This window comes from Artibeus jamaicensis, unplaced genomic scaffold (genome assembly GCF_021234435.1).
Source record: "Artibeus jamaicensis isolate MK-2021 breed Jamaican fruit bat unplaced genomic scaffold, CSHL_Jam_final contig_548, whole genome shotgun sequence".
In the NCBI taxonomy this organism is placed as follows: domain Eukaryota; kingdom Metazoa; phylum Chordata; class Mammalia; order Chiroptera; family Phyllostomidae; genus Artibeus; species Artibeus jamaicensis.
The window spans coordinates 12,884,395-12,906,143 of record NW_026521883.1 but is presented as its reverse complement, the minus strand read 5'-3'; the positions used below and the strand labels follow the sequence as shown (position 1 = coordinate 12,906,143).

The window sequence follows — 21,749 nt, the reverse complement described above, 5'->3', positions numbered from 1 at the left end:
CTTGTGAATGAATTTCCATTGTATTATTCAAAATAGCATCTGTACTGAAACACAGTAACACACACACACTTATGCTGCATCATTTATTCTACCTACAGCCTCCTATACTGCTTGGTGCACATAGGTTGCTATAATCATCCAGTCCAGAATCGGGAACTTTTTGAGCAGAGACCGGATGGCACCCAATAAATGAAATCCATGTATACTTTCTACGTTTCCCATCAGATCTTTTAAATGTATTTTGATTTCTCTCCTGTCTTTCCTTTTGTAGACATTCTACCGGAATATAATAATCAAAACCTGGGCCATCAGGAGGTGAAGGAGAGGTACCCGGACCATGGCAAACCCTTGGACAGAGGGCAGGCATTTCTGCCTATGTAATCAGGCCTCCTATCCCAGTAGCTAGGAAGGGGGCCAGAGATACTGGACAGAGAGAATGCATCACAGAACTAGAATTACTCACTTTCCTTGTAGACTCTGTTAATTTCCTGCAGCTCCTGGTTGGTCCTTGAGCAGATAATCTCAATGAGAGAGTCCTCATCAGTCCCCAGCCCCTGTGAACCAGGCATCAGAAACGTCAGCAGGGAAGTCCTCCTTGCCGTTTCCCTACTTCTCTCTCTGGTCTCAGTCCGGTAAATGGCCAACACGGACTGTGTCTGTCAGCACGCTCCCTTCCAGGTTCCTGCTGAGGGATCTGCACTGCATTCCTCAGCACAAGCTAATGTTATTTTTTATTCCTTTAAAAAACGTTTTACCAGAATATCAAGTGGTATAAGTGACATGTTTGAGCTCAAATATTTGTGTGCGTGTGTATGTGTGTGTGTGTGTGTGTGGGTGTATGTGTGGGTGGGTGTGGAGAGATGCCGAAATATTAAGTGTTTGCCTTTTAGTGATGGGCTTATAAAATGAGTAACTTCTTATTCCCATTTTTCGTTATATTTCAATTTCTACAATCACCCACCATTTTAACAGGTGGGAAAAAAACTTTAAAAAAGATTTTATTTATTTATTTCTAGAGAGACGGGAAGGGAGGGAGAAAGAGAGGAAGAGAAACATCAATGTGGGGTTGCCTCTCACACGCCCCCTCCTGGAGATCCAGTCTACAACCCAGGCACGTGCCCTGACTGGGAATCAAACTGGTGACCCTTTGGTTCACAGGCTGGCACTCAATCTACTGAGTCACACCAGCCAGGGTGGAAGTAACTCTTTTTATTAAACAATTCTGTTCAGTAATTCAAAATAAAGGAATAGCCATGGCTGGGTAGCTCAGGTGGTTGGAGTGCCAGCCCGATATGCCAAGGCTGTGGTTTCAGTCCCCAGTCAGAGCTCATGAAAGAATCAACCAGTGAGTACATAAGTAAGTGAAACAACAGACTGATGTCTGTCTGTCTGTCTCTCTCCCTCCTTCCTGTCTCTCTAAAATCAATTAATAAAAATTAAAAAACACAAACTAATAAAGGAATATAGAGATTTTATTTTGCCGTTTGCAGCTAACATCATTATAGTTTTCTTTTTTTTAAGCCAAGGATAGGTATAGATAAGATGATATTTTTAGCTTTAGCTCTTTGAAATGTAAAATTGGGTTAATGTTAAAAATTTTATTCTTGTATTTCCATTTTTGCTTGATTACTATGCACTCTCCAGGCGTTTTAGGGAAGCAAAGGGAAATAATGAAGTGCCAAATAAACCGAGACACCAACACTTTATTAAGGAGTAAGAATTTGATGGGTGATGTATTCAAATTTAATACACACACTTTTGAGCGTGCCGGATAGCTTGAAAGGACTCCCTGAAACATGTATTTCAAAGCTGACTTCATGATCAAAGTCGGGATTTAATAATGAGGACTCTCTAATACTTGTCTTTCCGAATATGGAAATATTCACTTTGAACTAAGTAGAATTACAACTGTTTAAAATGTACATCAATTATAAGGTGTTAATACAATAAGAAACTTACTGATACACATGAAAAGTATGTCAGCTATTAATTAAACTTATTAGAGTTTATATCCTCCTGAAAGGGGTTTGTGTAATATAAACTAAGCCTCAGGTTAATGGTTAATTTTGAATTTTATTCTTAATATAATCTATGAGCCAATGCTCTTCTCACAGAGCTTTTAATCATAGAGGTTCTGGCAAAGCCAAAATTACTTTTCTTAGCAAAAGGTGTACAAAGCATTCAATACAAATGTTATAGAATGATTACCAACCATCTTTAAATATTTTAGAAGGCACCTTTTCACCTAAAAATAACATGCATTGAGAGAAATGCTATACCATGACATCATAGAAATGTAAAGCAGGTAGACAATGTAAGGTCTAGTTTCTTCCATCACTGATACACCAGTGTCAGTATCTGAAAATTCTCATAGTCCTTTTTTATCTCTGTATTCAAAGGTGACCTTGGCAATGGCGATTTCTACCACTTGGCCCAAGTTCTCCACAGATTATCCACAATTCCTATCACAAGGACGACTTCTACCGTACATGTGGTACTTCTGCCACTGGTATTGCCAGAAGTCAAAACAAACAAAAAAAGAGTTTTTAAAGCATAGCTCAGTTAATGCCACTTCCAGCTTTACAGGTTTCGGAAGGGTACTCGGCTGTGACAGCTAATGGAAGCGCTGGCGCAAGGTCAAAGGTTTAGAAGTCAAAGCACCTTTCATCGGACCCACTCATAGATTACAGCGGTGACTGACGTCTCACACAAGTCCGTTTCAAGTCACCCATCCTGGTAATAGATATTAGCAAAACTGCATGAACCACAAGTAAATGAACACTTGATGAAAATAAGATAAACTGATCCAAAGTGATGATGGTCAGGAGAAACCTGGGAGAGGCCAGCTCATCTGTGGCTCCAAAGGCCCCAGGACTCGGTTCTCAGGAGTGTTCTTGTCATCAAGCAGGTCATGAAGGGCTGCTGACATTTTATCACTCTTAATAATGCCTTCCCTGCAATGCTATCGCCCACTTAGGAAACTCAGAGCAAGTCTGCTCAAATAACCCAGAGAAGTGAAGGGAGAAAGAGTTCACGACAAATCTTTCCGCAGCCTCGAGCGATCTATCAAGGTCCGGGCCCTAGAAGTGCCTCACTCTCGGGGGGCTCTCTGGGGAAGGGGATGACAACTGAACCGTGACATTCGCTCCGAGGACAGGCTCGGTCTCTTCATAATTCAGGAACAGTGGCATCCCAGAAAACGCCTCTCGGACTTGGCATAAAAAATTAGCACTGTAGCTCTCTCCCTGAGGCGGAGGCTTTCCCCCGGTCCATCGGCAGAGGGCAGTGTCCGATCACTCAGTGCCGTGGTCACACACTGCGAAGGGTCTAGTGATGCTTGGCTGCAACACGCACTTACGTTTGTGCATCTGTTACAATTACATAATACGTGACGCTGTAGGTGCCCGCAACATTCAGAGGGTTTCCAAACAGGAATTTTGACAAATTTAAACTAAAACTGCAGGTTCAAAATAACTTTGAAGAGAAAAACAAAAGATAGCGTGCTACCATACTGTAAACAAAACACAGATACCATTCACAATCTGAAATCACTCTTTATGGGCACTGTGCCGTTCTGACTTGCCCAAATTTGAATCAAACAGTGGAACTGACTAGGAGGTCAGAACAAGAAACACCCAGGAGCATGGGCAGAATTTGCTAGCCTCCCTTAACAAAACCTCTGAGTTTTACTTTTGCCTTAATATCAAAACAAATCTTTTTCAAGGAGGAAGTGTAATCAAGGAAGTAGTTTCTCCAAATGGTGTTTCAATTGCCCAGGTGCCAAGCAGTAGCAGCTGGTAACTGACTTCTCAGCATCATGAAATTTCTTTGCAGTTTAAAAAAAAAAAAGTAATTGAAATATTTTTGGTACAAATCCTGAGACTTTTAGCTGCAGTTCATTCGAAATAAGATGGTTCCAAATGAGAATTCAACAAAACCGAAAATCACCTAATTACACTCAAAACGCTGCAATTCACAAATATTAACGGCAGATTTGTCAGACTTGACGCGTGTACCTTCATGGAGGCCTTCAGCTCGGAAGCGTCATACTGAGCAGGTGTTTTCAATAGGCCCAGAATCACCGTCTCCAGGTGGCCAGACAAGGCTGACTTCAGCGCTGACGGAAGTTCCTTCAGAAAAAAACAGCAAAAACACGGAAAACTTGTGGTCACCAATACATTCACTTTAAAACTGGTGAGTAAAATGAAAGGAAAAGTGACGTGTTTGTGAAGCAGACTGTGATTCTGTGACTATCCAGGGGTCTTGGATCAAACTGCCCCTCCCCTGCAGGCCCTGCCACAGACACAGGTGGTGGAAACCGAAAGGTCGGAATTGGCTCTGACAAAAAACCCTTCCGATCCAAGCTGATGTTGCCCTCTCCCCCCGAGTCATTAAAGAGAAATCAGAGCGGTGTGCAATTTCTCAGAAAGCAATGAGTGTGAGGGCGTTTTCCAATATGCTTGCATGTGGCAAGAGCCAGTGGAAGATGGGGCACTTTCTGGGGTCATCAAGGCCCCCACTAAGAGGGAGCCAGTTTGGGAGGGGCGGTGCTCCAGGGAACAGAGGTCTTGTTACCTGCTGATACCCTCCTGTAGAAGGTGTGTGTCCAGCTGTGCCAAGGGTGGCTCCCAGAAAAGTCTCCCAAAGGGCCCAGAGGCCCCAGTGTGCCTGGAAGTGGCTCATGAAGCTTCCCCACACAAAACACTTCATCCAGGACCGAGAAAATATCTACTTGTCGGTAGCAAATTGGGACGGGGTGACGTTGACGGTGACGATGGTGGGGCTAAAGCACCCCAATTACCCCGTCAACTTCTCCGTGGTATGTTATTTCTTAAGGGTTCCACTGTCACATTAACACAGATTTTCCATCAGGAGAGGTCTGAGCTGGCACCTCTGGCGGTAAACAGACACCCCCAAATTCAATGCAGCTTCCTTGGGGATCACACGGCCTACAAATAACGGAGGGGGGTTGACGCCGGCATCCTGCTGCGGGAATTATTCTGTTCTCTTTTCACTTTTCCCGTTCTCTTCTCTCCCTCCTATCTTTCTCTCCTGCTCTCCAGCAGCCCCACAGCAGCTGTTGACACAATGTTCAGCCCCTACAGGTACTTGCAGGAGCTGAGAGGTGATGTGCAACCTACTTCAGAGAGAATCTTCTCAAATCATTCGCAGAGGCTGAGAGCTTAGAGGGATCTTAGGACTCATTGGCCCATCCCTTTTACCACCGACTTTCTCCTGCTTCTCACTGGCCCAGTTACACGTAGCTCGTAGGAGGGGACTTTAAAAGCAACACCTTCCAAATTTAGTACCAATTTTCCCATTTGGAACTTTGAGGTTAGGTAATTCCAAACTCCGCCTACCCTCAACACTCCCCTTTACCCAGGCTCTGTTCAACCCTCAAATAGCATCTGTGTACCTACGGACTTCTTCCACTTCTATTATAAATACCTTATGGGCGTTCAACTTCCTGCTTCTCACAATGCCTGCCACGAGGCTTCGCACTTAACAGAAACTCCAGAAATGTTTGATAAATAAAAGTCTCTCCTTAGATGGAGAGACATCTGGCATCTGCTTGAACATGAAAGCAATATAAGATCAACCTCTCCCCCAGCTCCTATCCACTTCTCCTAGCTCTGCCCGAGCTGTTCAAGTTTATCACCTAGGCAGCCTTGGGCCGTCTCCCTAAAGTGATCTGACTAGGGGCTTTCCCTTTCTTATGCAAACAACTCATTCAAAACAATAAGGTCTGTGTCCAGGATTTCCTCCCGAAATTATCTCAAGGAATTTATGTATCTTTCTGTAAAAGATGACGATTTTCCTTAGCCCAAGGATGAGAGATGAATCAGGACAACTCACAGCACAGACTTGTGAGTTGTCCCCAGCACAGAGCAAAGCCTGTGAGGTCACTGAACCCCATTATGATTCTGGCAATATCTTCCCTCCAACAGGGTACATGACAGCTTTGACCTCCATCCAACTTGAAATCAAGATCCAGGCTTCTATATTCCCTTGTATACTTCCGTGTACGTACCCAAGTGCGTTCCCAGACCCCACCCTGTGAGTGACAGCTGAGGAGCAATTTCAGGCACACTGTGCAAAGAGGCGGGCCTTCTGTGCCAACCGAAACGCACTTCTACCAGTGCACAGATTCCACTGGGTAAGTGGAGAAATAATACACTCCCTTTTGTGCCTCACTACAGATTACTATAAGTCTAATAGGAGGAAACATTTTAATGCACATGGCATGAAAGAAGCCAGATGCCTTCCTATTTCTGTCCTCTCCAACAGTTTTAGGAGGTAAGGGAGGGAGCCGCAACAGGGCCTGGCCTGCAACTCCCAGAACCCTGGTGGTCATGTCCACCCCAAGAGCAGGAATGTTCTCCAGAACACTTCCAGCTCACCTCCACGGGCGCTACCAGTGAAAGCCGTGAGTCAAACGGCCTGCAGGAAGCCACGCTTACTGCAGCATCCACGAATAAATCTAAAGCTTTTAATAGCAAGAAGTTAAAAATAAAGCAGCCCGTTCTTAAAAATAAAATGTCCTAACACTGCAACAAAATAAAGGATGAATAAGCCCGGGGTTGTCCTTTAACCGCTAGTGGACAAGCACACAAAGACCCTTTATTAGGGTGGGAACATGGCATGTCGAAGATAGCCTGGTAGACCAAACAAACTATTAAGCCCGTTCATTGCAAAGCTCTTAGAATTCAAGTGTTGCTGTCTTTTTTTTTTAAGAATGAGAGAGCATGTCAGGATCAATATTGGCTGGAGCCAAGGGCCCTAAGATTAAATTAGAAACATCTTATCAAGAGCCAGCAGAAGTCATAAAGATGAAATGAGCTGCTGCTACATGCAAACAAACTACATGCCTGGCATAAAGTAAGCCTTCAATAAATGGTACCTGTTGAGGTTAAAACCTCTGGCTTTCTGACTCTACTCCCAGAACTGCTCCTGCACACACTGGGGGCTGGAGGAGCGCATGGTGTTTGTGGAAGGGCTCCATGCACTCCAGGGGCCACGTGTGTGGGAGCTGTGGCTCTCAATGGTTGTAAGAGGAAACCTTGGACCCCAAGGGTTCCAGAAGGCTCTTGCTGGTACAACCCAGAAGACATAAAATGAAAAAGCAATGGCTGAAGAAATGAAGGTCCCCAAGGAGTGCCCTCTGTCCCCCAGACAGCCTGTACCTTTTTGGTCCTTCTCTGGTAGGCAAAGGCAATATCTTGTCTCTGCTCATTGCTGCGGTTGGTCAGAATGTTGACGATGGTGACCTCATCCACACCTATGGGAATACAAGTCGCAAAGAGTTAGCCGTATGCTTGGGTCCTTCGGGCTTATACAGAAGGCTTGAAACAGTTTTACAAATAAAAATGTATATACTGTTTTCCAAATAAAAATGCCAGGACATCAAACTTTGGCCTCTCTCTGTCAGCACCCTCCACCCCAATGTGCCGGCCTGCCTGCCTTTGTTTCCTGACCACTTCACACCTCCAACCTAACTGGGTCTTTTTAATATTTGTATTTTTAAAAAACTACTTTATTCATAAATAGGTTTCTGGAATCAACAGTAGGCGGTGCATTTGTGGGGCTCCAGCAGTCAGATGGAACAACAAAGATTTAGAAGGATTTTAAATGAAAGTCTTCAAATTGCTATTTAACTGGGGATTTAATAGCACAGTAACTGTGGACTGAATTAATAGAGATGATTATTTATATTTATCACAGGAGTATGACTATATAAGTAGCTAGGTATAATTTCTATAATTATAGAAGTTGTCATGACAAATGAGTCATATTTAATATGGCACTTGTATTTTAATAGCATAATTGATTAATACAATCATACTTATTGAAGACCAAATTGTTTTGTAAGGAAAATAAACGTTCCACTGCTTTTAATCTTCAATAGGCAATTTTAATCATCAATTTTATAACTTTATTAAAAAGAGTAAGTGTTTTAATCTAAATTAAATCTAAATTGGGAGTTTTGAAGTGCCACCAAAATATTTTAGTACCTATTTTAATTGGAACATGTGCATGGACAAAGATAAGCAATGCCTTCTGGGACCTGAAAGTTCCCAATTTTATGTCACAAATGCTCCTAACATGCCATTTACCTTAAGAAAGCAGGTTTTAGGGATTCAGAAGGCAAAGCATCTCTCTCAACTGAGTATAAATTTTGTTTAATAAGGAATCTTTTCGACAAGTGGGCAGTGAGCCTTGGGCGAGGGAGCAGAGTGACCAGGCCCATGAGGTGACGCACGCACTGTGGACAGCCTGGTCCAGGGGCAGCCAGGCGTCCCAGAGTGACAGAAAGGCCAGACCTATGACACTCCGGAGCAGAGGCAATGAGCGGGCAGAGGGAGAAGGGGACCTCAGCTCTCAAGCATGTTAGAAAGATCAAAAAGCTGAAAGTTAGAATTTCTGGGTATAAAAATAAAAGTGAGTTCATGCCAGTATGTGGGTCAGTTATGTTAACTGCAGCGTCTATTACATTAGCTCTGACTTTCAGAGTAGCCAGTGTCAACATAGAAGTCCAGCTGCTGTATAAGGGATGCGTAGTTCAGCATTTTGTAGAATATCAAAAATAATGGGAAGAAAAAGCCTATGTCCATTAAGAGACTGATTAAATAAATGTTCTTGTTTATGTAATGGGATATTACAGTCAACTAAAATGGTGGAACAAAGTATTAATTGACGTGGAAAAATGTTCTCACAATATACTGTTAAGTAAAAAAAAACAACATTGTTAAATTAAAAAAATACAGGTTGCAAAGCAGTATACCAAGCATAACACAATTTTATGAAATACATATGGCATGTATAAGAAAATACCTAAAAGCCTTTACACCAAAATTTTAATAACGATCATCTGAGTGATGGAATTATGGGTAATTTCAGGGTTTTTTTTCTTTTGATTATATGCTTTTGAAGTTTCATAATGAGCATAAAAGGTTTTTTTAAATGCATTGTGAGTGACATGTAATCAATGATCTCGAATCAACTAGTGACTTCCCCTCAACAAATTCTCAGCGTAGTTCTAAATACTTTAGTTAATAAAACACAATATGCATAATAATTAGGAGTCAGAACTATATAATTCTCTTTGGTTTCCAAAATATCCTAACAACTATATCATTTAATCACCCCGTGGAGATAGTTATTTCTCTTCCCAGTGTATAGATGAAGACACTGAACTCAGAGGCTGAGGCCCTGCCTTGCAGACATCACAGATATAAGCATCTCCTTCCTTGGGTCTCAGCTTCCTCATCTCCAGAAGGGGCTTGAGCCACAATCTTCAGTTAGCTTCCACAAAACACTGACAGAATCGAGCTTTAATGTATTTGGTTTCAATTAGGTATGGGCAGGATAGATTTATGCAAAGATTCATGAAAGTCAGAGGCTACCTGAGCGGACAGGTGTCTGGGCACCTGCACGCACACCTACCCCACACAGGTGTGCTCCCCGGCATGTGCGCTCTCCCTGGCTCTAATTTATGGCTCTAACTTTATACTAGGAAAACCACTGGGGCCCTGGACGGGTAGCTCAGTTGGTTAGAGCATGGTGCTGATACGCCAAGATTGAGGGTTCAGTCTCCAATCAGGGCACATACAAGAATCAACCAATGAATGCATAAATGCATAAATAAGTAGGACAACAAATCAGTAGTTAAAAAAACACAGGGAAAAAAATCCCACTTGTTTATAGACGTGTTTTTCGCCTTATACTTAACTTTCTTACCCAGGTTTGAAAACGCTAGAGAACAACAAAATACAATTCTATCATCACTTCAACCCTAGTATTTCCTGAAATTAATTTTTGGGGCTGCTGACCTGAAAGCACACCAAGAACACTGAACCATGAAAAAACTATTCTCCCTTGGGGACAAATGCAAAGTTATATTTGTGTCAGATGTGGTTCTGGGCCCGTCTGAATTAGAGCCACATGAAGTACTTACTAAAAAACACAGTCCCCTGGGTCCCACCTGAGGTCTATTGATTAAAGGCCTCTAGGACTTTGGACCCAGGAAGCAGCATTTCAGCCACCTCCCTGGTGATTATTTAGGAGCCACCAAGGGTCACCAGCAGAGATGGCTAAGCACAGGTGAGGAATGGAAAGCTGTTTGAAATCTCCCCACGTACAAGACTTTCAAGTACACTTCTACCAACTGCATCTGTCAGGTGCAGGGTCATCTACAATTTCAGGGAGAGAAATGCTGACCTTTGTCCCAAAAACCCAGGCAGGAAATAACACCAAGCAAGAGCTCACTGCACAAACTGCAGTGCAGTCCTGCTCTTGGTGAAACTGCCGTCTGCTTCTCTGTTCCTAGCGCCTAAGCGTCCAGCCCACTGGGTCAGAATTCAATCCAATTATTGGAAATCCTCATAAAGAGCCTGGGTAGTTAACCTGAATCTCACCTAGGAGGCAGTAACTGCTCTAGCTGGAAGGAATCTAAATGTGTTTTACCTGAATTATTTACCAACCGAGCAGCCTGCTGAGATGCTGCCTCCAACATGCTGGGATATCTTAGGAGTGAACAATCTGATGCTTCACAAAAATGCTAATACTAGCAACTACAAAGAAATTAAAAGGGAGTTATTTCTTCAAGTGGAAGCCCGCTCTGCCTTCTGAGAACCTCACCTACACCAGCTGTTTCTCCCACATCACTGTCTGCAGGCTTTGAATTGAACTGAAAAGATGAAAAAATCATGGAGCCCAGGATCAACTGCCTCGTCAAAGCCACTCAGGACACCTCCTATGTCAAAACGCCAGAATGCACTCTCAGCCTGTGGGATTTGACCCCCTTCAATTCAGAGCACTGCTGCTTCCTCTTGACCTGCTACCATAATTGGCGAGATGGCTTATTCCTGCGGAAAACCGTCCAGCACAGGTGGAGCTGCTAGGGTCATCGGTGACTCATCATTCCTGCCCAGAATGTAGCTGAAGAGTGAAGCCTGAACAACTCGGCTCCCTGTGTCAGCACAGCCGGCGTCAACAGCGGACAGTGAGTGCGGACCACGAGGAACACTCTAACGGACTAACACAGCCGCAGACGCTCAGGAGATGAGGCTCTGCCCTCGGCATCTGTACTGTCTGACGGCTCACGTTGTTCCCATGTAATAGGGAAGTGTTTGCTGAGCCGAAGGACTCAGGGTCTAAATGAAACTGTGTGGCTGGGGCTAAAGAATAAGAGAAAAACAGCAAACCTGAGTGTTGCTTTTCCGTCCACTGCACTTGTGTTTGATGAGGAAGGTCAAGGTAACCCCAGAAAAGGCTCACACTGGGAAGCAGTGATGCGGGTGGGGGGGATCCTATAGAATGTGGGTGAGTTCACAGAAATTCCGTGGTCCACGCAGATTTATTTATTTTTATTTTAAAAAGTTTATTTTTGTCCTGGCTAGGTGCTTAGTTGGTCAGAGTGTTGTCCCAACATGCCAAGGTTCTGGGTTTGAGCCCCCATCAGGGCACATACAAGCAACCAGTGAATCCACAAATAAGTGGAACAATAAATCTTCCTCTCTCAAAAACAATACATTTTTTCAAAAATTATTTTCAAACAGAGGTTAAGATTTTCAAGACTGGTGAGGATCTAGGACACATTTATTTGGCTCCTGATGGGAAAGAGTGCCATAATGTCTGGACGTTTTTTCTCCTTAAATGAAACTGGTCGGCTGACTCGGTTCCCACACAGAGCTGGGACACCTGAAAGGTCAGGCGCCGGCGTAAAGGGCAGGGAACCCGCAGGAACGGTTCTGCCCAGGGACGCCACAGGGAGGCGCTGCTGACGGCAGGGCTCCAGCACCGGGGTCTGGGGTCGTGGGTTCCTTAAACCGCCGGCTGTATTTTTAAAACCTAAAGAACACTTGCAGTCTAAAATAATGGTTGGATCCCAAACCACGAAATCGGCCTCCTGGAGTTTCCTGCTCCTCCTCTCTGTGGGTGGAAACCCCAAGTCAGCTCCGCATCTGGCACTCCATGGAAAATGTCTTTATTGTCCACGGGCAAGGAACCAGCAGGCCATTCGGAACAGGATGCTGACTCACATCTGCCAAGACGCACTGGCTGCCCACAGAAAATGGATCACATTTTGTGTGGTGAAGGACACAGAGGCTGTCGGGCGGAGCTGACTGATTAGAAACTACCAACTGCCCAGATCTTCTCCTTATCTCGATTCTGGGGAAAAAAACTATGATTTGGCTTAGATTCCCAGGCATATCAGTACCAGACCTCAGGAGAAATCATCTTTACAGCGAGGTCCAAGGCAGGCCACTGAGAGGCAAGGGCCGTATTTGCAGAGGTGTGGACCTATTTTATTTACTATAATACCAAGGCAGCCAGTCACTAAGTACCTACTAGGTGCCAGGCATTTTGCCAGGTGCTTTACACCATTCTATCATGTCATTCTACCACATCCAGGCCAGGTGGATGGAACGTCACCCGCTTCACCGAGGAAAGCGATGCTCACAGAGAGAAGGGACTTGCGGCCCTGGCCACGCAGCTCCATTGGTTAGAGCACCATCAGACACGCCAAGGTTGCCGGTTCCATTTCTGGTCAGGGCTCAGGGCCCATACAAGAATCAACCAATGAACCCCTAAATAAGTAGAACAACAAATGGATCTCTCTCTCTCCACAATCAGTAAATAAAAACAAATAAAGCCCTGGCTGGTGTGGCTCAGTGGGTTGGGTGCTGGCCTGTGAACCGAAAGGGTACCTGTTTGATTCCCAGTCGGGGCACATGCCTGGGTTACCGGGTCCCCAGTTGGAGGCCTGTGAGGGGCAACCGATAGGTGATTCTCTTCCTCTCTATCTCCCTTTCTTCTCCTTTAAAAAATCATTAAAACTATATAAATAAACAAAAATTGTTTGTAAAAAACACAGGGAGTCTCCTAAGCAGAGCTGGCATTCAAACAAGGATTAAAGGACCAGGCTCACTGAATTGGGCTATCCTGCCTCCTGCTACAGGAAATTATCCAAAACTTGAAAATAAAGCAAGAGAAAGGCTGCGTGCCCTCCCAGGGCGCCTCGGAGGCCCGTCCAAGACGGTCTGTGCAGGTGTGTGCTCCCGCTCCACTCGCTGCTACATCCTGCTGACCAGGGTGGAGGCAGCATGTTGACTTGGAGGTTCAGGTCCACTGGCAAGGAGAGCTCCAAGGGCTGTGGCCTCAGTGCCCTGCAGGAAATTAACGGTCTTGTGTCCAGCCCAGTAAGCTCATTCCAACATTCTTTATTCAACACCTATAAATACGCAGTCTCTCACTCACCCTTTGAACCAGTCTTATTTAAGCGAATTAAATGTGTTGATCCTATATTTATAAGTCATGTTTGTACCTTTTACAAATTATACTTTTTCATACCACACCCCTCCCACAACCAGTTCCTAAAAGAGATTTGGGACAGTAATGTGTTTATATGTTTATAGAATGGAACTTCCTTAGTACATACCAATGAACACATTTAATAATCAATAGATAATCAAGTAGATGTTACTGGATCTGCCCCTCAAGTAACAATGCGTGGCCAGTGAAGAGACCACCTATCTGGTGTTTTTTCAACAGAAAGGGCTAAAAGACTCTTCCGGAGACAGTCACTAAGAAGTCGGTGGGAAAGAGGCAGTCCCTGCCAACAAGTCATCTGTCTACTGGGAGTGATTTTAAGGACACACACACACATACAGACACTGAGGTCCAAAAGTCTCCTTGCCACCATCGGCCTTGGTACCACTGCCCGGCCAGAACTCCTGCTCCCAAAGTCGCCTCTCTGGACCACTCAGCAGAAGTGAGTTCTGTCTCCAGAGTCTCCCCAGGAGCCAGACGTCCAGGTGGCCAACAGATGTCAAAGGGAGGCATCTGGCTACATGGCACCAATAGACATAGTGCTCTGGCAGTGACGTGGTACAACAACTTACGATCTGGGGCATGTTGGTTATCCCCCTGTGCCTCAGTTTCCCATCCTGTAACACAGACCATGAAACCACAATTTACAGGGATGCAGAAAGGACTGGCTGGTTAGTGGCTGGGAATGCATCTACTACCTTCTCCACTCGGCTTCTCTGTCACAGGCCTGGCTCCTGATTGCATTCAGTTTCTGCTCTATGAAACTCTAGGGCATAGAGAACATGGGGCTGCCAGCGCGCATTAGATTTGAGTCCCGTTTCATGATAAACTCTGGCAGCTGCCTGAGAGATGGGACAGAAAACAAGCACTGCACAGGGTGGGGGGAGACTGGGAAGCTGGTTGCTCTCTCAAGTCTGGCACAGCTGGGGAACATGGTCCCCACTCAGGGAGAGTGTCATTTTAGCTAAGTACCTAAGGAGAAGGCTTGGCCCAGAAATCAAATTTCTGCCCCCATTCCATTCTGGTCTCTCTTCAGCTGAGACACTTAGAAAGGATTTAAGTAAGTGCCACCTATTTGGTAACCCCACTGGGTACTCTCGTAATCCAGACCCCTGTCCGTTCTCCATGCAAAATTACATTTCTGAAATACTCCACAGGACCAGCAGAAAAACGCAACGCAGGCCACCACTCAAGAGTCAAATCAAATCAAATCGCAAACGAAGGACTATGCATACGACGCAAGCACGTTTCGTGTGCTGCTACTCTATCAGCCTCTTGAAACTGAAAATTAAAAATCTGGACCGAGGCAAGAGGGCCTAACATACCTGCACTGAACTCACTGGCGGCAAGTGTATTATTTATTGACTTAGCATTGACACCAGGGAGGAATCTGGATCCTTCCATTGTCCCTGGGTGGCACTGATACTTGGATTTCCACGGGGAAAAAAAGAGGACAGTTTTTACAAAAAAAGGAAGAGCCGAGAGGTGGGCAACAGAAGTTGAGGCCTGCAGTGTAGAACGGGAGCAAATCCTTCACCCATGTTTTACAGGGTTGGGCATCTACACCCCACCCCCACGGGGTAGACAAAAGTCGTTTTGAAGGAAATCAGAAAATCTGTGCCCTGAGCAAAGGTGGCTGTGATTCAGCACTGGTCCCTCTTTGTCCCCAACAGTGGTGTAAGATGAGAACTCCCCCAAAAGTAAGTCTGCACAGGGGAGGGGCCTCAGCAACAGGACCCTCCCTCCCGCTCCTTTGCTCTTTTCCAGCAGGGTGAGAAACACCAGGCCACAGCAGTCCCCATAGCCTACTGCACAAGCACTCGCTCACTCAGACTTAGGGCTTCTTGCTGCTTTGGGCCCTCACCTCCCACCCCCTCTAGTAGGAGAGAAGCTGCTTTTCAGAGCCAATCTGCCTCCTGGCATCATCTAAACCACATATTCCTAATCGCTTTCTCAACTGAATGCATATACTTCCAGGGGTGCAGGTGTGACCAAAAACACAGGTCCTGGCTTGCTCACCATTGTCCGAGGGATGTTAGACTTTTGGCCAAGCCAGAGATAAATCCTAAGTGGTTCCATTTTAAAAGCGTAAGAAAAAAGTAAGTGCAGAAACTTGCTGCAGTGATGCTTCTATACTTATGCTTATGAGAAGGGGGAAAAACATTACCCGCTTTTGCATCCCTTCCGGAGAACACAAATACTGCTAAAATCAAAACTGGCAATAATAATAGGGCAACTCATTACCCTCCCCTTCCAGAGCGCGAGAGAGACCCAAGCTGTACCAGTTTATTGGCACTTACACTAACTCCGGGGTTGTGCTGCCTCTAATTACAATCTATTTTATGTCGTCTAGATTCATCCTTTTCTAATTTAGCTGACTTTCCTTTCTAGTTATTTGGACCCATATGGTAAACCATTCACAGCTGTGTTGTACACTCCATAGTATATATTTAACCCAAGGCCAATCTAGACCAAGAGACTCCTACAGATTTAAGTCTCCAAAACCTCTTGTTAATTAAGCAATATTACTACTTTTGCATAGCTTTCTCCAGCTTCTAACTAGACATAAATTAAGGTAAGTAATTGCGCAGAGCATAGCACGTAACAATCATGCACTGGGTTTAGGTAACATACTCAAGAAATACTGAATCCCTCAAACTAGAAGCTAAGCAGGCTCAGGAGAATGAGCTAAATTCACTTTGTAAAAACAGATCAAAGCTCACCAAGGGGCTGTTACCCTTTCCGGACACTGCCCTGATTTAGGAACTGCCCTTTGCCACCTCGTCTGCCAGCCACGGGGGTCCCCAGTTCCTGCACGCGCCGTGTGCTCTGGTGTCTGAGAACACTGGACTATTTAGGATAAGTGTTTACGTTCTCGTGCAGTCCCAAGGGCTGTGTGAACAAGATTAAATCCGATTAATGAAATAAAGTCCTTGCCCTTGAGAAGCTGACATTCTGGTGGGAGAGAAATCCAGACCCAAGGGTGACAAGAGCTATATATAATGAGACACGGACCAAGAAATAGTGGATTCTGTCTCCTCAGAGAAAACATGGAGAAGAGGCTGTGAATCAGCTTGGGCTGAAAGATGTGGGGGGACTGCCCGGATGTTAGAAACAGGCTAATGGTCCCCGTGGAAGGTGGCCGCCCTCTCCTGCCAGAGCAAGGCTCTGTCCGGGGCACCGAATAGCCTGGAGAAGACAGAAACAGACCTGCAATGGACGAGGCGAGGAGGCCCATTAAAAGGACACAGGCCTGGCCAAGTAGCTCCGTTGACTGGAGCATCATCTTGATACACCAAGGGTGCGGGTTTGATCAGGGCACATACAAGGATCAACCGATGGATGTATCACTGAGTGGAACAAGAAATCACTGTTTTTTCTCTCTCTCTCCATTGCCCTCTCTCTCTAAAATCAATAAATTTTTAAAAAATTGTTAAAGGACAGATGTCAGGCCAGGTGAGATGGGGAAGGGGAAGGGATGGAGAAGAGCGCTTTGGGACCTTCCCACCAGTCTAGGCCTCGCCAGCCTATAGACGTTGCCCAGGTCTACTCCTCCTGTTAATCCTCCCCACTCCAGGTCTGCTCCTCCACCACAGGTCACGTGCTCCCAGCTCTCCTACTGAGCGTACTTACTCCAACACTGAGGAAGTAGATCTCCCATCATGTGCGCAAGCACTACCCAGCATGCTCTGCACTTGGCACCCCCCCCCCCACAGGTCTGTGCACTTGTCCTTAGGTTACGCTTTCTCAGAGAGAAGACTTAGAGTCATCTTTACTTTTCATGGTCTTCTGGCTTTTGTTTGTATCAGCATTTAAGGTTTACTTCCTTTCATGTCTAGGAAGCACCAATTACTTAGCACTGCGTTCTCCCCAGGAAGCCTGGGAGGCGGGAGTGGGGTGTGGCGGAGCTCCTTAATTACTCTGCAGGTAGAAGGCATTCTAAAAGGGAGGGCTAAGATCTTAATTAGCTCATTTTAAAGTGGTGTTATTTATCTAAAAATGTCAAGGGGAAGGATAAAGGAACAAAAGGAATTTTACCCTCCCAACAAATGGCTTCATTTTTGTTTGTAACTAACTTTACTGCCCTTCATTGTGAAGTTAATATGTGTCATCATAATGGAAAACTTAGAGAACATATTGAAAGCAAAAGAAAGGAAAAGAATCAATTACCCATAATTCTATAGATCAGTTAACATCCTTTTTCCTTTTTGACATAAAAAATTGTGGTATAATCATACTGTATATACTCTTTTTATGTCCACATCTTGATGTAAATGTCACAGTGAGGGGAGAGGTGGAAACACATTTCTGGACTTGTGGTGATGGTTGCACAACTTGGCGAACACCCTAAAAAACAATGAATACTATGTCTTCTATAGTGAATTATATGGTATGTGAATGATAATATCAAATAAAAAAGTTAAAAAGCGTTCAGACACTTTATTTTCACATCTCTGTGACAGCCTACAGACACTCCATGTGACACAGTGAGCTATCACCCTTTCCCAAGTCACTCCCCAACTAGAAGGCATCTGACATTAACATGCCTGGTACACTGAGCTCTGTACGGATATCATCTTCTTTGTTCTCAACAGTTTCCTAGGAGAAGTTAAGGCTTTAAACATACTGACAACCTAGAAATTATTTTAAAGGGCCAGGAGACAACGCAAGAAAATGTAATTACTCTCTAAAATCATTAGGCACCAAAAAAAACCTAAATAAAAATAGGTTCTTAAGTGGAACTCATTGAACACTAAGTCGTAAAAAGAAGACAGACCCCTAAAGCGGGACCACAGATATGTGTCTGATAACAATAGAATCTCGTTTTTCATGTTCGATACTCACTTAGCAAAGAGAAAAAGTGTGATCCCGAAGGTTGGCATCAAGATATTGGGGTGCTTAAGCCTACAGCCTGGGGTTGGACAGAACCAGTTGAAACCCCAGTCTGAAACAAGACCAAGAGACCTACAGCACAGTGACCCTCAACTGTGTCACCCAGAAACTGGCCTCCTGCGCCACAGGCTGAGGTAAAGTTCCCCTACGATGAATGTTCCGGAAGGGCTTGGTCGCGATGCCTGCCCAAAATGAGCACTCGATAAATGCAGTAAGTAGCTGTGGCTGGGATCACGGGGGTGTCAGCTGCTTTGGACCAAACTGGAAAGGAAAGCAGGAATCCAAGTCCCAGCAGTGCAGACATTTCTGCTTAGAAACTACAGTGTTTTCCTGCTAACTTAGAAATCGCCTGAAGGTATTTTTATTGCCCTGGGAGTTTCAGCTGTTCCCGGAGTTCCTTTGCACAATCTTTACATTCCAGTGTGCTAAAAGCTTCCTCATGCAGAGATAAAAGCAGTCTTTGTTTCAAGCTGGGGAAAGACACCATCTTTGTCAGAGTTAACTGTTTAAAGACTTTGAGTACTTCTCCTGGCACGGCGGGAAGCCCCAGGAATGCGGACACACCCAGAAAATGAGACTGGGTGAGTTTCAGCAAAGTGGATTATGTGTGTGTGTTTTCAGGTAAACTATTTCAGGCAATGTCAAAATGCCAGGCTCTATGCTTAAGTGTTAAGAGTTACTCTACAATAGCCCTGTGACGTGGGAACTTTGATGGGTCCTACTTACTAGTAAAAAACCCGAGGCTTAAGGAAGTTAAGTATGTTTCCAGTCAGATAGCTAGTAAATTAGTGGAAGAGCCAAGATTTACAACAATGATCACACATGTTCTTGTCTACTGCGCTTCGTTGAGTAGAACTGACAGTAATGAGATAAGCCTTACAGACTTTAGTTTTACGTTCTGATTAGTGATTTCCTGACTTCCCAACTTGATCTTTGACAAGCATGGTTAAAGGCACCAAGGAAGAAGACTTTTTAAAGGTCAATTTGGGCACTTCATTATTCTCCCTTCAGCTGTCCCGGCAGCCGTTCCGGAAAGTACCCACGGTGTCCCCTTGGAATTTAAGGCTGCTCAGAGACAGCCGATGCAAACCCCGATGTCCTGGTAGAACCACAGGACGTAAAGGATCTTTCTCCTTCTCTTTCCTTCTTTTTTTTAAAAGATCTTCTTTATTTATTTTTAGAGGGGATGGGAGAGAGAAAGAGAGGGAGAGAAACATCAATCTGTGGTTGCCTCTTACACACCCCCTCCTGGGGACCTGGCCTGCAACCCAGGCATGTGCCCTGATTGGGAATCGAACCAGCGACCCCTTGCTTCACAGGCTAGTGCTCAATCCACTCAGCCACTCCAGCTAGGGCATCTTTCTCCTTTTCTTCACACCTCTGGAAAAAAGTCACCAGTTTCACCAGTCAAAGTTTTTAGGAAAGGCGACCATGTAATTTATTCTGCAAAATAAAACAATTTTGACAGTGAAAAGGGGCACAATCAGTAAGTGTGCAGGCATAGCCCAGGACATATGGTCATGTTCCATAGTTCCCAGGTCATCCTGGTTGAGGTTCCCCGTCTGCAGTGACCTGGGTACGAGTGTGTCAATAAGCTCACTCTGTTAGAAGAGAAAAACGTCTCCTAGCCCTTCAGCAAGGGTAGGATCCAGCAGCTCTGGCCGCCGGGGCTTGTCTGCATCTCCACCCAACCTCGCGGCGGAGAGGAAGTCCGGAAGGGAGAGCAAGTGTGGCGGAGTCACAGCATCCCAATAACTGCCTGTTTCCAGGGACTCGGGGGTGGGGCAACCCCGAAGACACATCCTTCGTTAACACCTAAGCCCAGAAAGTCAGAACGTTTACTTCTGTAGACCCGGAAAACGGTGTGACGACTTGAACAAGCTCTTGCTCAACTCCACGCAATTAAATGCTTTATCTGCTGGATTTAGAGAGGGAGGCTCTGTGCCTGCCTGGTCCTGTCTTACTCATCCTAGAACTCGAGGAAACATACTCATTCCAACAGCTCTTTTATGTCCAGGCCTTAGGGGTGGGGTTAACTAGTAGGGTAAAAAAAGAGTCTGAATTTTTCTCTCATTAGATCAACCTAAAGAGCAAAGGCATAAAATTTCCCCAGCATTTTCCCAACAAAAGTAATGAAATTCAAGGGGAATCGGGACCAAAAAAAATGTCCTTAGAGGTCCCCATGACCAGCTTCTTCCTTTACAGAAGAGGCCCCGAGGCCTCAGAGGGCGGAGCTGGGCCTGGAGCGTGCACCCAAGGGACCTGGCCTCCTGGCTCTCGGCTGAGGCCTATTTCCATACTGTGCTATTTGGTTAAAAAACTATCTCGTGTTTTACATCTTCTTCTCTCCAAAGAGAGGAGGGAGGAAGGGGGAGAAGAAGGGAGGAAGGAAAGTAAGCAGGTATGGGGGGGCAAGGTGGGGTTGAATCCATTCCATTAAAGCTCTTCTCCCTTAAAACAGTTTCAGACAACCAAAGTACGGAGATTCGAGGGACAAGTGCAAATACCGGAGTCAGAGCCCGACGAGAGGACAAATGTATCCCCTACCTTTGGTCTTGATGGCCGTTTCAATGTTCAGAGCATCCCGGTCAGCATCAAAGTTGGTGTAGGCTTTGACCGACCCGTAGGCGTTTGCAGGTGTGGAGTGCTGAGGTGGGAAAAGAAGCACACCCGGATCATACACAAGAAGTCCCTCTGGTTGAAGTACCGATTTCTAAAATAGATTTTTTTCCCTATTGTTTCCTTTAACAATTCAACCATTCTTAGCCTCAGTAACTATAAGGAGCTTGATACTTTCTAAGGAGAATTCTTTCTTCTAAGGCCCGGAGAGTGAGTTTACAATATGCTGTCTCGATTTCCACTTACCGTAAAAGTGCAAGCTCAAAAGCAAACAACACAAAGCTGAGCACTTGAGAGCACCTGTTTATTTGGGAAGGTTTGGAAGAGCATTAAAACTGGGCTGGCAACAGTTCAAAACAAACTGAAAATGTGGGGATGCCTGAATAACAAGTGTGTTCAGCCAAGCTGTTACAACAGGCACACAAATTTTCCTCTTGGGCCTGTTGGCTGAGCTCACCATTCTTCCCCCCCCCCAAAGATTTTATTTATTTATCTTTAGAGGGGAAAGGAAGGAGAGAGGGAGAGAAATATCAATGTATGGTTGCCTCTCTTTTGTCCCCCTGCTGGGAACTGGCCTGCAACCCAGTCATGTGCCCTGACTGGGAATTGAACCTAGATCTTTCAGTTCACAGGCCTGCACTCAATCCACTGAGCTACGCCAGCCAGGGCTGAGCTCACCATTTTTTAGAAGTGAATGTGAAATGCCCGCCTGCTTGTCTCTGTCAGGTAAGCAAGGAAGCCCCTCCGCTGTGGCCACTGCCATGGCACCCAGGTGGTCAAGCACATGGCCCACATCCTCTTTCACGCCAACCAAGTTCCTCCTGCTCTTCTCTCACCTCTCTGTCCCCTCCCCTCTGCTGCCTAACGCTACCGCCTCTGCCCACCTCTCTTCCTAGGGTTTTCTT

The 21,749-nt window shown here is 45.2% G+C and overlaps 1 protein-coding gene across 1 annotated transcript in view; it reads right to left on the bottom strand.

Moving 5' to 3' along the window:
• The window catches only part of ANXA2 (annexin A2), a 41,696-nt gene that overhangs the window by 7,149 nt on the left and 12,798 nt on the right, over positions 1 to 21,749 (bottom strand). Inside the window, exons 3-6 of the mRNA XM_037151039.2 lie at positions 20,773 to 20,872; positions 7,185 to 7,279; positions 4,017 to 4,130; positions 464 to 554 (exon numbers count right to left, since the gene is read on the bottom strand). Coding sequence (XP_037006934.1) covers positions 464 to 554; positions 4,017 to 4,130; positions 7,185 to 7,279; positions 20,773 to 20,872 — 400 coding nt within the window. The remainder of the gene's footprint in view (positions 1 to 463; positions 555 to 4,016; positions 4,131 to 7,184; positions 7,280 to 20,772; positions 20,873 to 21,749) is intronic.